Source organism: Triturus cristatus, chromosome 5_1 (assembly GCF_964204655.1).
Source record: "Triturus cristatus chromosome 5_1, aTriCri1.1, whole genome shotgun sequence".
NCBI classification, from domain to species: Eukaryota; Metazoa; Chordata; class Amphibia; order Caudata; family Salamandridae; genus Triturus; species Triturus cristatus.
The window spans coordinates 367974049-367988817 of NC_140587.1; the positions used below are offsets into that span (position 1 = coordinate 367974049).

The 14769-nt window shown below is 45.2% G+C and overlaps 1 protein-coding gene across 1 annotated transcript in view; it reads right to left on the bottom strand.

The window, feature by feature from the left end:
* The window catches only part of LOC146830898 (fibrocystin-L-like), a 1500901-nt gene that overhangs the window by 664270 nt on the left and 821862 nt on the right, over positions 1–14769 (bottom strand). Inside the window, exon 40 of the mRNA XM_085605087.1 lies at positions 10290–11280. Within this exon, the coding sequence (XP_085461213.1) occupies positions 10290–11280 (991 nt within the window). The remainder of the gene's footprint in view (positions 1–10289; positions 11281–14769) is intronic.

Sequence of the window (14769 nt, forward strand, 5' to 3'; positions counted from 1 at the left end):
GAAGCAACAGAGGTGCCGAAAGAGGCAAGAGAAGTGCAGAAACAAGCAAGAGAAGTGCAGAAAGAGGCAAGAGAATTGCTGAACGAAGCAACAGAGGTTTAGAAAGAAGCAAGAGAAGTACAGAAAGAACCAACAGAGGTGCAAAAAGAAGCAAGAGGTTTGATGAAAGAGGTAGAAGAACCCTCCTCGATGCTCAGATATCAATATTTTCATTTTTTTGAATTTCACAGCAACTACAGAATGGATTTACACCATTTAAAAGAAGCAGGCTTTCTAGACCAAAACCTACCTTTTTGCCAAATTTGGTGTTATTCCGTCAGCAGTTCGGGCTGTAGACTGTTTCAAAATGTTCTATGGAAATTAACATGTGAAAAACGTGTTTTGTGACTCCCCTTTTTTCTCGGTCCCCGCTTGACGAATCACCCCAAAACTTTGAGGACAGGAGATTAGCTTTGAAAATTTTGCGAAGATTCGTCTACCGGCACCAAAGATATTGGCAAATCAAAAAACGTTTTTCCTGTGGATAATAGGTCCTAACTATAACTACCTACTGGTGACCGCCAGTAAGTACTATATATATGTATATATATATATATATACACATGCATATGATGCATATGTATATATATATATGTGTGTGTGTGTGTATATTATTGTTTTTAGCATTACAAAGTTTAATTGCATTAACAATGAACTTGGGGGGGCGCAGCTTGCTCGCGACCGAGGTGGCCGCTTGAGCCTTTAGCTCCGTGACATCATCAGATGATCCGGCAATTATCCGACAGCTCCGCAATTTTAAAATACTTATAAATGCGAGGCCTGCTTATCGTAAAACACCAGGAACCCAGGGGTCGAACTCAGGTGCTTCTGTGATCAGGATTGACGGTGCTGTGGAGCCCGGACTTCGCCCGCCTTGCCAGGCCTGGATCCCCCAGCTGGAGGTGGGCTGAGTGGCTGACTACGACCAGCGTCGCGCTGCTGAGAGGCCTGGAGCACATGTGGTGCTCTGGAATCTTGGGAGGTCTGCCGTGAGCGCTGCCCTTGTGAGCTCCAACTACCGGAGGTACACCCGGGGGGGAGCGGATTGCACACCGGGCGGAGTGGGGCTTGAAGAATAAAGACTGGCAGGAACACAGGGCTGACTGGAGGATCTATGGCAGGTGGAGTGACAGGTCCATGTGCTTGTGACCTCGGAGCAGCTGGTACCCTCAGGACACCTTGCCCGTGAGCCGGAAACACGGGGGGATTATCTTACGGTGTGTGCAGCTTGTTAAAGCACCTGTGGAACTGAGCATCTGGGAAGATCGCTACCCTTTGGTTCCGCCATTTTTCTTCACGCGAGTCGAGCGTGCATTGCCCTGCTCTGTACCATGACTCTGAGGATAGGAACTGTGAGTACTGAGCCAGGGTGTGGAGAGAGCGGGGTGTTCAAAAAGACTTTTGGAGAGTGCGGACTGTGGTGCCTGATGCTGCGGGTCTGAGGTAGAGTGGGATCCCTGGGTCTTCGGCGCCCTTGTACACGGCCCACGCCCATGCAGTGTGTTAGGAGAGGAGAAGCGCTCTTAGGCTGGGTTTGATAAGTTTATAAATCTGTGGCCTAGTCCCCTCCACCGGTATCCCTACTCTGTGTTTGGTTAGAAGGGTGGTACTCGGAGCCTTTGCGGTAACCTGCAGGCCTGAATGGAGATATCTGGTGTTGCTTAGACTGCAGCGGTGGCACTTTTCGCTGACATCAGAGGCCTGGCCTGGGCACATCGCACTAACGCACTTGAGTGTATGTGATCACCGGCAGGTGCTGCCACCGGGGAACGAGACACTAGCGACTCTGCACCGAAGCTATTGCCCCCTAGGACGACTGGATAACGGCGGAGATTGGAGCGAACTGCACCACCTCACAGTCACTTAACCATTCTGTGTACTGGGCTCTAGTGCTGGAGTGTTAAGGAATTCCATCTGGTGGGGCCTCCTGAGTCCAAGAATGGACAGAGTAGACAGAGTGCAGCCAAAGCTCTCCTTTGAACAGAAATGGTAGAAGTCACACGACGCCTCTACAGACGAGACAGCCAGGATGCCGGCCCTCACGACTGAAGAATCTAGCCCTGATATCTGGTGCATGCTGTTGGCCATGGAGAAAAGCCTGCAGAATGGCATCACCTCTATAGGTACAAAGATGGACGCTCTCTCCAACAGGATGGATAGAATGGTAGAGCGCTTAGACAAGCATGCTGAATGATTGGACATGTCAGAGCGGAGGATTACGGAGGTGGAGTAAGCACACACCATGCTCGACACTGACCATAAGCAACTTGGGAGAGTCCTGGGTGTCCTTCAAGATAATACGGAGGATTTGGAGGCACGTTCCAACCGCTGCAACCTTAGAATCACTGGCCTCCCGGAGACCACCCCGACTGGTAACATGAAAAAATTCATTGAGAGTCTGTTGGTCAAGTTGCTGGGAGAGGGGGGTCTTCTCTGCTATGTTTGTGGTGGAGAGGGCGCATCGTTCCCTGGGGCCTCGCCCCCCTCTGAGGGCACCACTACAACCGATCATCGCAAAACTGTTCAACTACCGCGACAGAGACTCTGCCTTGAGATTGGCGAGGGAAAAGCAGTCATTGACCTACGAAGACTCCGCAATCTCACTATTTCGGGACTGCACCATCCGTGTGCAGGAGGCGCACCGATAGTTCGTCCCCATGAAAAAACAGCTACGAGATCTGGGCATAGACTATGCCATGTTGTACCCTGCTAAACTTCGGGTTAACAAACAGGGCCGTTCCCACATCTTTACTGACCCAAAGTCCTTGCAGAAGACCCTAAAGGATTGGTCCAAGGAACATCGCCATGGCACCTGCTTGACGAGGCGGCTGGGGGATCACTGGAGGAACAAGACTAACTGTGGCGGGCTGCCGCTAGATTATAAGTATGGTCTCGGGGTTGGGAAACGGGGGGAGGGGTTAGGCCTGTGGGTGGCTTTGGCACTGCCTATTGCGGACCGCAGCTGCCTAGTGCAAATTGATTTGACAAGGGGGGTATCACTGGTTTAGTCCGAGTCTGATTTCAGATTCCATGTGGGGGGACATCGGAAGTGATTATGATGGCCGATTGGGACGGACGCTTGATGGGGCAGCTGTACTTGAGACACGTAGTGCCTACTCCAGAACTATTGTCAGTAGTTGGCCCGGATCCTTGGGGTTCTAGGTCCCGGAATTAGTGGGGAAGCTGCTGAACTATGAACCATATGATAGCTTGAGCCCCGAGTCTATTGGATTTGCGAGGCTGTATTCTTGTCAGCTGATGATTCACGGAGGAGGGGCTGATTACTGTTTACATAGCACACCTTTCTGGGATAAGCAACATGCCCCCGCGAGTGTATCACACACAGGAGGGGAAATTTTGTTTTGAGTGGGAGTTCTAGGGAATGTACCGCGGCCGAGTTGGGGGTGGTCTGTCGTGGGTGGGGGGAGGAAAGGGGAGGGGAACAGTATTGTTGTTTTGGTTGCTTGATGTTTTAGTTCAGTCTCTGCATGTTGCACTTACCGATTATTTGCTGCATAGGTCAGGAAGCATTATGGGCTCTGATACACATGATGGTGGGACCCAGTGACGCTGACGCTTCACCGACACTAGCCACCCTCCATGTGCTTACGTGGAATGTTCGGGGGCTTAACGACCACCGAAATTTGCGCAAGGTGCTGAACTAGTTACATAGGCAGGACATTGATATAGCCCTAATTCAGGAGATGCATCTCCCACTGAATAGCGCATTACTACATAGCAAAGGGCTGTTGGATAATATAAACATCTCAGGTTTCACCACACATGCCCGGGGGGTGCTTACCTGGGTTAACCCTAGATCAGCCTTCACAATGGTACAATTAGACTCAGACAGGGACGGTCGATTTGTGATCTCCAGGTGTCAAGGGAAGAGCGCTGACCGAATCATAGTGAACGTCTACAGCCCTAACTATGATTGCCCGGAGTTTTACACAACACTTGCAGGTGTGGTCAACAGGCACCCGGGAGCACAGTTCCTTTGGGGTGGGGACTTTAACCTGCTCAGGAACCCGAATTTGGATAGGTCGGGGGGTCCGATGAGGCGACCATCTGCGGCAGCCAGAGCACTTGAGAGCGCCATGGCGGGCATGGATTTTTGTGATGTGTGGCAAATGCGTTACCTGGATAGGGGAGGGTACACACACTACTCTGCTTATCATAACCTGCACACTCGTATAGATTATTGGTTGGTTTCTTCATCAATCATGGAGTGCACTCGGGAGTGTTTGGTGCTACCGCGTACTCTATCGGATCATTCTCCTCTTCTGCTGGTTCTCACCACGCTGAGGAAGACTATTCCACCATTTACTTGGCGGTTTCCCCCTTACTCATTGCTGGACCCTATATTTAAAGAAGATCTAGCCGAAGCTATAGAAACTTTTTTCACCATTAATGTGGGGTCAGTAGATAGTTTTCAGGTTGTATGGGAGACCTTCAAAGTCTACATTCGTGGCGTTGCCATGGCCAAGCACTCGGGGGTCCTCCACTCCATTCGACTAGCCAATCTGGAAAGGAAACTGGGCGCCTTCTAAAAACGCCAGTTAGCGTGTGACGATGAGGCAATATCGCGTGAAATCAAAGATTTGTTGGGAGAATATCAGGAAGCCACCGACAGCGAAGTCAAGCATCTAGGCAAATGCGCCATGGTGTGTGTCTATGGGGAGGGGGACAGGCCTGGATCTGTACTAGCGCAGATATTGAAAGCTAGACGCAGCAAAACACTGATCACTGAACTTAAATCAGCAGAGGGTGAGCTGCTATCTGAGAAGGCGGCCATAGCGGATAGGTTTAAACAATTTCATGTGGAATTATACACATCCCGGTCTTCCGGTATGGAGGAGGACATCCTAGACTCGAGCATATCAAATTACCATGCCTCACCAATACACACCGGGAGTTTCTTATGCGACCCATAGAAAAAGACTAATTTGTTTGGGCATTGTCGGGTATGAAAGCTTCTAGCGCCCGGGGGGGCGGATGGCTTGACAGTCGACCTCTATAAATGTTTTCTTGATTTATTACTCCCACACCTCTCAGTGCTTTTTGATGATATGTGCGTTTCAGGCACGGTGCCACCATCGATGAGTGAGGCGATAATCGTTGCCATTCCTAAACTGGGCAAGCCCTTGGAAGAGTGCGGGTCCTATCGTCAACTCTCTCTGCACAATGTAGACACCAAAATATTCGCTAAGATACTTGCGAAACATTTAGTCCCTCTGGCGCCGGTATTGGTAGCTCCTGAGCAGGCGGGGTTCATTCCAGACAGGAACCTTACCTACAACCTTCATACGGTGTTTGGGACCATTCAACATACTAAACACGATTCCAAGGTGGTCGCGGTCTTCCTTGACATGGAGAAGGCCTTCGATTCCATTGAGTGGCCCTTCATGCAACAGGTATTGTCTAGGATGGGGCTGGGCCCAGTCTTCCTCCAAATGATTGGGGCACTGTACGATTCCCCCTCGGCTTGAATAAAAATATGAAATCTGGTGACGGACTCGATTATTGCCCGCTGTCCCCCATTTTATATGCCCTGGTTGCTGAACCATTGGCGTGCGCATTAAGGGAGTACCATAGTCATAAAGGTATCTGTTTCCCGAATTATGAGATCATAGTGTCTACCTACGCAGATGACACGTTATTATAAGTAAGAAAGCAATCTCTCCTCCGTCCTCAGGGAGGTAGTACATTTTGGGGCACTGTCGGGTCTGCGGGCCAATTGGTCTAAGTCCATAATTTTCCCACTCACCCCAGTCACGACACCTTTTGAGATGGATTATCCACTGCAATGGTCCGCAGATGCGATAAGGTACCTGGGTATCCGACTCCACACGGATTCGGAAATCGTGTTTAGAGAAAACAACGGCACCGCAGTTAGTAGACTGGAGGATGACGTAGAAACCTGGATTAGGCTGTCGTTGTCTCTACTTGGCAGAATCTCTATTATGAAGATGGTAGTTCTGCCCCGATTCCTGTTTCTCTTCACAAATATCCCCACTGGTTTTACCTTGTTCCTTTTTCCAAAGAGTCAACAAATTATTGATAAAATTGGCCTGGACGGGCAAACAGGCGAGGGTTAAATGGCAAATAGATACTCTACCATATCACATGGGGGTTGGGCGCCCCAGATTTAAATTTGTATTACAGAGCAGCGCAAGGCGCTCAATCCTATTATTGGATGCATGGCTCGCCAGATACTCTGTTTCTCTGCATGGAAAAACTCTTTGCAGACCCGCTCCCCCTTCCGGCCACGATATTTGAACCCAGGGATCATTGACGGGGTTACTGGACTCCATTAACTCGACTCGTCACGCTTGGCATAATTTATTGCAATTACAAGAGGGGGCAAAGTTGTACTCCCCGGTTATGCCCATTGAATGGACTCTCTGGTTGGCCCCATGCAGAGATAGAGGGGTTACAGACATTGCAGACATTAAATATACTAACAGCGGGTGATTTATTTCACGATGGAGCAGTTAAAACTTGGAAGGAGGTACAGGGCACGGCGGCTGCCAGCACCCTGCTGCAATGGTTTCAGTTTGATAGCGTGAGGTGAGCACTGTACGATATATTAGGAAAGGATCGACTGGAACCCATGGAGACGCTGGAATTGTCCTACATCATTAAAACTAAGTCGCCCCACAAGATGGTCTCTAACATATATAAGTTAGCAATGTCTCACAGAGCGAGTCAATATACTACAGCCAGGCTGGCCTGGCAGCAAGATTTACAACATACTATAGATGACTCTATGTGGACCTATTGTTGTACTAGCACGCAACTTATTTCTTTGCATGGCAGACATAGGCTGAGCCACTTCATGTTTGGGAACAGAGTGTACTACACCCCAGAGAGATTGCACAGGTATGGTCTGAGGGATGACCCAGCTTGTGACAGATGTCATGCACAGACCGCAGATCGTATCCACCTAGTGTTGCATTGTCCAGGGGTGTATAAATTCTGGGAATCGGTCTTCCTGGAATTGGGTAAAATTGTTGATACAGAGCTCGGACCGAAGTCTGGCCCTTTCGGGGTATTCCAAACAATCGCCTAGGGCAATATGCAGTCTGGTGGACATGGGTCTTCTCATAGCGAAGCGAAGGGTTGCATTGTGTTGTTCTAGGGGCCCTACACCCACAATGACACAATGGTTGCATGACATGCTTTATTGTAGTACTTAAACCGAGAATTTTAGCGAATTGCTTCCTCCTCGGAGCAGACCCAAGAACTTCTGGGGGCTTTATACAACATATTTGCTCACCAGAGATTCGGACACTACCGGTGAGGCTGCCGCTGAACCTTATGACAATACCCACACCTCTGTCACTTAATCAGCTGTTTGCAGTTTATATTATGTTGCGTCACCTTGGGTGCCCCACCACTAGGGCGCTTTGACTTCCGGGACGTAGAATCTATTTGGATGGGAGGGCATATGGGTCCAGTGTTTCTTTGCCTGATGGGTTTCCTATCTCACCGGTACATTCACATACAGATGATCTTCAAATGTTTTATATATGTTAGTTTGCTTGATGCCCGCCGTAAGCAGTGTATGCCTTGTGTATGATGCTTTACCCTGCACCAAGATCGCTATGTACATAATGTCCTTTAAAACTTTTCAGTTTATGATCGCTGCCTGCCCTCTGGGTTGGTGGCCTCCAAGCTTTGTATATCACTCATCAATGACATGCCGCCGGCCCCTGGGTTGTAGTCACGTGGCTGTGTTGGACTGTGAATTTTTCAATAAAAAAAGAAAAATTAACAATGAAGTTATGTTTTTTTAAATCATGAAATTAAACTTTTAAACTTTTCATAAAATACTTAATTATTTTAAGTTAGTGGAAGAGCAAAGAACTTCGAATTAAATTGACAAATATTAATCATTTATTGAAACACTAGTGAGGGTGGGTTTTATAAATTTTGATTACAAAATAATATGTATAAATAAAATTCAGATATTTTAATATAATTTAATTATATCATTATTTTTTAAACATGTAATGTAATAGGTTAATGGGCTGAGCCATTTCGCATTAGTTCTAATAATATTTTTAAATTAGTTTACATTTTAATTTTGCACAAAAATGTTGTTACTATTTATTTATAGAATTGTTATGCTTTATTGTGTTTCCCTATACTGTACCGTAGGGAGATCTCTGCCCCCAACTATGGAGCTCTCTGTCTATGTGTGAAAAGTTACTAGCAGTAGCTATATACTTTTAAATTCTGTCTCTGATGTCTCCACTCCCTGACTTGAGGGGGTAAGGACAAGTGAGTCTACGTTTAGGTGTAAATCTGCACTCAGAAATGGTGACTAGCAAAAAGGAATAGGTAAATGTACACACCTGTAAATCTATATGTATGGAAACTGGCCTTTGTGAATCGGACCCTAAGAGTGTAAATAACGCTGGTCCTAAAGATCTCAAATCCAAACTGACCCAAAGCTCTCAATGTAGAAATCATCTTTATTTTCAGAATGCATTTTATCCAAATCCCATTTAAAATGCATTTTACTACTGACATTGTTCAGCAAAGTTACACCATTAGGGCTGCTTCAGGGTTTAGAGTTAGATTCATGTAGAGTCTGGAAAAGGTCAGAGCCAGTAATCAGATGAAAAAGAGAACCTTGTGTGGTTTGCATAATCTGGGATCGCTTGATAGGGCATTGGTGAACTCACTGTTTCCGAGCTCATCAATGGAAAAAGAAACTAACTGCACAGGGGAAGGTTAATCCGAACAACTGTTCGAGTTTACAGGTAGAACAACTAGCTCCAAAGGACAAGCATGGTGGCTCTCTTTGGTGCGTCCCTACTATAAGTAATCCCACCCAAAACTCACTATTTGTGTTTAAATTCCAGTGAGAGGCAGACCTCGGCCGCGCCCTCACCCTAAGGTGGAAGGTCCTGATGCAATACACATTCTTGCTTTTTTGTGGAGCTCTGAGTAGCACATCTGAGCATTGGTGAATTCTCGACTGATGTCTTCACATGAGCGTCATATTATTGTGAAATGAGAACACAGAAAGGAGAACTGTTGAATATTTACCCTATGTTGTGGAAGGTATTTGGAGAAAGGTGTTACTTTGTCTCGGACTCCCCCTTGCAGGGTATTGAAACTTGAGCTGAACTCTGATTCCAAGGTGGACTTCGAAAGGTATGTTCTTTAGTATACTCTCCTATTGCTTCTCTATGGGCAAGGGAATATTTGTTTTGCAAAAATGTGAAGTTTGGAATATACATCAACCAATGTTTCATCCATGTGCGATCTTATCTAGCAAATGACTCAATATAAAATACATCTGTGAGTAGTGAAAAGGTTTGATAGTGCAGCACATAGTAAATATCAGAAAGTGCTTAGAAGAAAGCTTTTAGGAGGAGTTTCTAAAAACCTAACTAACCTGTTCTGATTCTTGCATTAGGTTTTCTTCCCCTCAGTTCTCAATCGCAATCCCTTTCCTTTACCTGGAGGTGAACGATAGTAAACATTCTACTGACCTCAAGAATCTTCAGCGCTGACACTCACAAATTTGACTTTACGGGCTGGATCATAATATATTTTTGACAGGTGATAATCCAAGCCCTTCGTGGTAAGACAGACAGTGGTTGGTGCAAACATTGTACTAAGAAAGTCGATTTGTGGAGCTTGTATTGTGTTACCAGGATGTTTATTGCATATTTGTTGTGCTGCACTTTTTGTGGTGATAATATGTGTGTTGCTTTTGTGTTGCTGTTTTTGGTGCTGTATCACTGCGCTGTATTTTGTTTGATTGCTGTCTGTTGCATTGCTCATTTTTTGATATACGTCCACAGAGACCATATTGCATAAAGCCATAGAGGTGCCAATTTAAGATGGTTTCGGCCTGACTCGTGTCTGAAATAGTTTGAGCCAGAGCAGTGGTATATTACCACCTTCAATGTTGGTAGATGGTTGTTTGCCACAGGAAATATTTGTTTGGAAATATAGCAACTTTTTCTCCAAAGTAAACAACATAGTATAACACCGTAACATAACACACGGCAAATGAAAAACACCAAAATTATAACAGAGATAATCCAAACAGGGCATCTGATGCTTTCTTGAGTATCTTTGTTTCAGTCATATAACCTTTTTACTTTCATTGCATGAAATTGATGCAAATGTAAGAACCAGGATTCAGTGAAAGACAAAACAGGGGTTAAAGACGATCATTCTCATAGGACAATTATCATAAAGGAAGTATTAAAAGATATACACACCTGTTGTAGGAAAAATAGATGTGATGTATGGCGTATGGCTTTCTGCATACGTGAAGCTTAGTGGCGTATACACAACGGAGTTAACAACTATCTGTACACTTGCAGCTCCAGCATAGTATGCTGGTGTGATACACTGCACTTCGCCAGGAGTGACAGACAAAACTTCACACAAATTACCACCAATGGTCACTCTAGTACTGTTTGTGCCAAATCCATTTCCTGTGATGAACAAAGTTGTGCCTCCCATGATGCTTCCAGAGTGTGGTGAGAGAGAAGCCTCTGCAGGACTGGTAAGGGTGAGGGTACCTGTAGCCAGACCTTTGCTTAACACCACAACTGTGAGCGTGTAGTCTCCAGCAGGAAGGGGGGTCACAAGGCAAGTAATGTTGTTTTCAGTGACGTCTGTTGCCTCAATTTCCTCATCTCCAATGAACACAAGGATGTCCTCAACTCTGGACCCAAACCCTTCCCCTTCAATCACAATTTCAGTAGATACATTCTTCAAGATGGTGGGTGCGACACTTGATATTCTCGATGCAACACTGTTGGAGTATGAAAAGCGGCACGATCCTCTGCACTGAGCTGGGATATCATTTATGAGGACTGTTAGATCCACGCTTCGCTCAACATAAGCACTTGAGGTGTCACATTCGATGTCAGTGTAATTCACAGAAACAATGGCACATGGATTTCCGGCCATTGTAACCATTATCCCACTCAGCGGAGCTGCAAACCCTGACCCATGGATGGTCAGTCTGGTCTTCCCTGTGAGTGACCCAATACTCGGGGACACATTGTCCATGTGGGGGAGGAGGACGAAGCGGCGATCAAACTCCCTGGTTAAGGTGTTGATGGCAGTGCCAAGGTTCTGCACATCTAGGGAGACCATTTCTGCTAATCCAATGTCCATTGTGTTCTGTGGGTCCACAGTGCATGTCAGTTCATGTTCACTACTCGATAATACCACACACGGATAGCTTCCAATCTTCACCTAAAGCAAAACATGCATTAGAGATACGTTTATATCACGCTAGGAGAGAGTTTATAAATGTAACTGTGCAATTGCATTCATTCACCAATATAATGAACTACTATATTGAAATCTCTTTGGAGAGCAATATTCAGAAAAGTATGATAGTCAGGTGCATTTGAAAGTGTACACATTCTGTAGGGTGACTATTAATTATAGAATCACTTTACTCTAATAAAAAGTCACCATCTACTAGCAAGACAATCTGTAAAGGGGACCAACTTCAAGTACCATCAGTTATGACTTAAGTGTTAAAAACATACCAAGCATTGTTTCAGCAATATGTTGTTGAGGATTCCTACCATAAACCTAAAAGATTATTGGAGGAACTTCTTGGTGGCAGTCACTTCTAGGAGTTCTCTTATGTTTTAGTGCCACAGAACCTTTGTAGGAATATGGACTTAATAAATGCCAGTAGATACGGGCTGAGAAATTGCGCTATTTATGAATCACATTCATTTATTATAAGTCTGCACGCCACTCTGTTTATATCAAAGAATGCTCATGACCTGGACGAGGACAGAGCCCTAGTCTTCCTTTTCCCTCCAAAATAGTTTGACATGTTATGTTTGCAAAAAGAATGTTCATGGTTTTTACCCTTTCTAAAAGAAAACATATTCCAATTGAATTGATTTCATCCATAAGTCAAAAGAGAAAGCTACATTAGCTCATTAATTTATCCAAGGCACAATATAGAGTCAAATTCACAAGTGAGTTGGATATTGAAAGTAATATACTTTCTATGTTTTCACCCTGTTTCTATCATTTTTCAACTCTGCTCGGTTCTGTAAAACTGAGTGTATTTGACACTGCAATCAAGGCAGACGGCTAGATCTGTCACACATTCATAAGACACTCCTAGAAAATCATCAAAATTAGTGTGGGTAAGAAAACCCGAAACCAGAGAGCAGTAATGAAAGCTGTAATTTCATCCCCCAGTGTTTCATTTATTTTCACCAACAGCCTTTTAAATGCCACTTTGAAATATTCATTCTTACCTTAGATAAACGTGGGTCTATGCTTTAGAACATTCGATCAACATTACAATTATTTGTCACATGTACTAGCCTGAGTCTGTGTTCATATTTGACTATTTAAATCTAGTCTTGTACATTCTGTGAATTAAGATATTTTTTGTGTGCCAAGCCAGCTTCAGAAAACGTACTATATTTCAGTTGAAGCCATTTCATACCTGGATCACTCATCCGCCTAAAGACCCAGGGCCTTATTCATGAGGCCCTTATGCCGCTGTTGCGTCACTTTTTGTGAAGCTGTAGCGGCGTAAAAAATGTACCACCTGCTCTGTATTTACAAAGTAGTGCATCTCAGCAGATGAGTCACTCTGTAAACCCCTGTGCTACATATATGCATGGTGGGTGCTCAGTCGCAGCAAAGCTACCTAGAAGTGATGCAGAGAAATCTATGAGATTCTTCTCTTTCAGGAAACCTGGATGACAAACTCTACACCCATAATTGGCTATAAGGAATTTCTGAACCGGCCAAAAAAGTCGCTAACCTAGGCAGAGCTAAAGGGGGCCTTTCAATCTTCATTTAAACCGATATTCCCTGGCAAGTTTCTACTATAGAACTGGAGCTCTCTTGGTTGCAATGTGTCAAACTTGAAGCTCCACCCCTCAATTGTTTGCTTATTCTTAATATCTATATTCACCCAGCGTTCAAACAAAAACGGGCAAGAGTTGACCATTTACTAGAAACCCTGGCAACATTAAAACTCGCCCATCTGGACGCGAACATCATCCTGTCAAAGGATTTTAATATGAATTTACTGCAAAATGGAAATAAAGGTATCAAAGAGCATACACAGGCCCAGAACCGACAAGACACCCTTGGTAAGAGATGCGCAGCCTGTTTGGTTGATCTTTCCATGAGCATGCTTAACAGGAGCAGCCTGACAGACAGCCCAGCAGCATACACTAGGATCATCCAAAAATCAGCTTCAACCATAGACTATACTTTCACAGATCAAGATCTTTTTCCATCCATCATGAACTTCCAAATAATGGATAGGACAGAAAGCGACCACCTACCGTAATCCTTCACGTTGCTAAGAAACATCGTAAATTCAGTGCCAGCCAATGCATCATTTCAACAAACGCAATGCTACAATTTCAAACGCCTTGTATGGAATAAGGACACGATCGGCGACATTATGGGGACGTGCACCCACCTCCTGGAAAGATTTACAAATGACCCCATAAACACACAGGCCTGGGAACGCTTCACCCTAGAACTAAATAAAAAAAAGCCTCAGGTAAAAAAGTAAGAACACATCTATGGGCCGATTGGTACACCAAACATCTCAGGATACAAAAACAACTGAAAAAACATCTTAGAAGACTACGCACCCAGGGCTCCGTCCCCTCCCAGGATCTCTTGCTATTAATCTCTACAGCTAGAAAAGACCTACAAAGAGACACTAAGGTGGCAAAAAAAGCATTTCAAAAACATCTCTGGGCCAAACTCCACCATTCCCGCTAACAAAGGGATTCCAGGCTCTTTTGGGAAATCATCAATCAGTTAACAAACGGCAAGAACCGGCATTATAACTCAGACATAATGGAGGACACCTGGAGAGCTCACATCGATTTACTATACAACGAATCTTCAATTGTCGGCCATGAAATTTGTGGTTCTCAACTAGGCGAGAGGGCACTCGTTGCAGGTCGTGTCAAAGCTACCCCCAACCCAGAAGCACTAGAATATTCCCCGAAGATCCAGAAAGAGCAAGTTCTAAAATAATTTTAAAACTGAGATCCGAGGGAGCCCCAGGGCCCAACGGGTTGCCTAATGCCTTGTTTCTGCAAGATCCTCCATTCTGGTCTGGCCTCCTCTTCTCTTCCATCCCAGCATCCAGTACCATCCCAGACTCATGGAGGGGCAGTATTTTAAACCCAATATACAAGTCAGGCGCCCGTTCTGACCCCTCCAACTACCGTCTGATAGCCCTAATTGACGTGAAAGCAAAAATGTATGCATCAAAAATGTTGGTCGATTTGGAGGGCTGGGTCAGTAGACGTAACCTCATTCCCTATACCCAAAAAGGATTCAGGGCAGGGATGGGCACACTCACGAACATCTCCGCGGTTACCCTGCTAGCCAATCAAGCCCTCGCAAAATCTAGGCCTCTGTATGCATGCTTTATAGACCTTAAAGCAGCCTTTTATAAAGTCCTGAGAGCAAAATTATGGGCAAAAATGCAAAACTGGGGTGCCCCAACTAAATTCCTGGAGGCCATAATCAATCTGTATTCCCAGACGTGGGTCCAGGTCAGGAAAGGAGACGGGCACAACATAACCAAAAAGTTCCAAACTCTTAATGGGTTAAAGCAAGGGTGTTTGCTGGCACCCTGCCTCTTCAACATCTACATTGCCGACCTTGATAAACAACTCCGGTCAATTCAATACGACCCCCCAAAATTGGGCATCATAC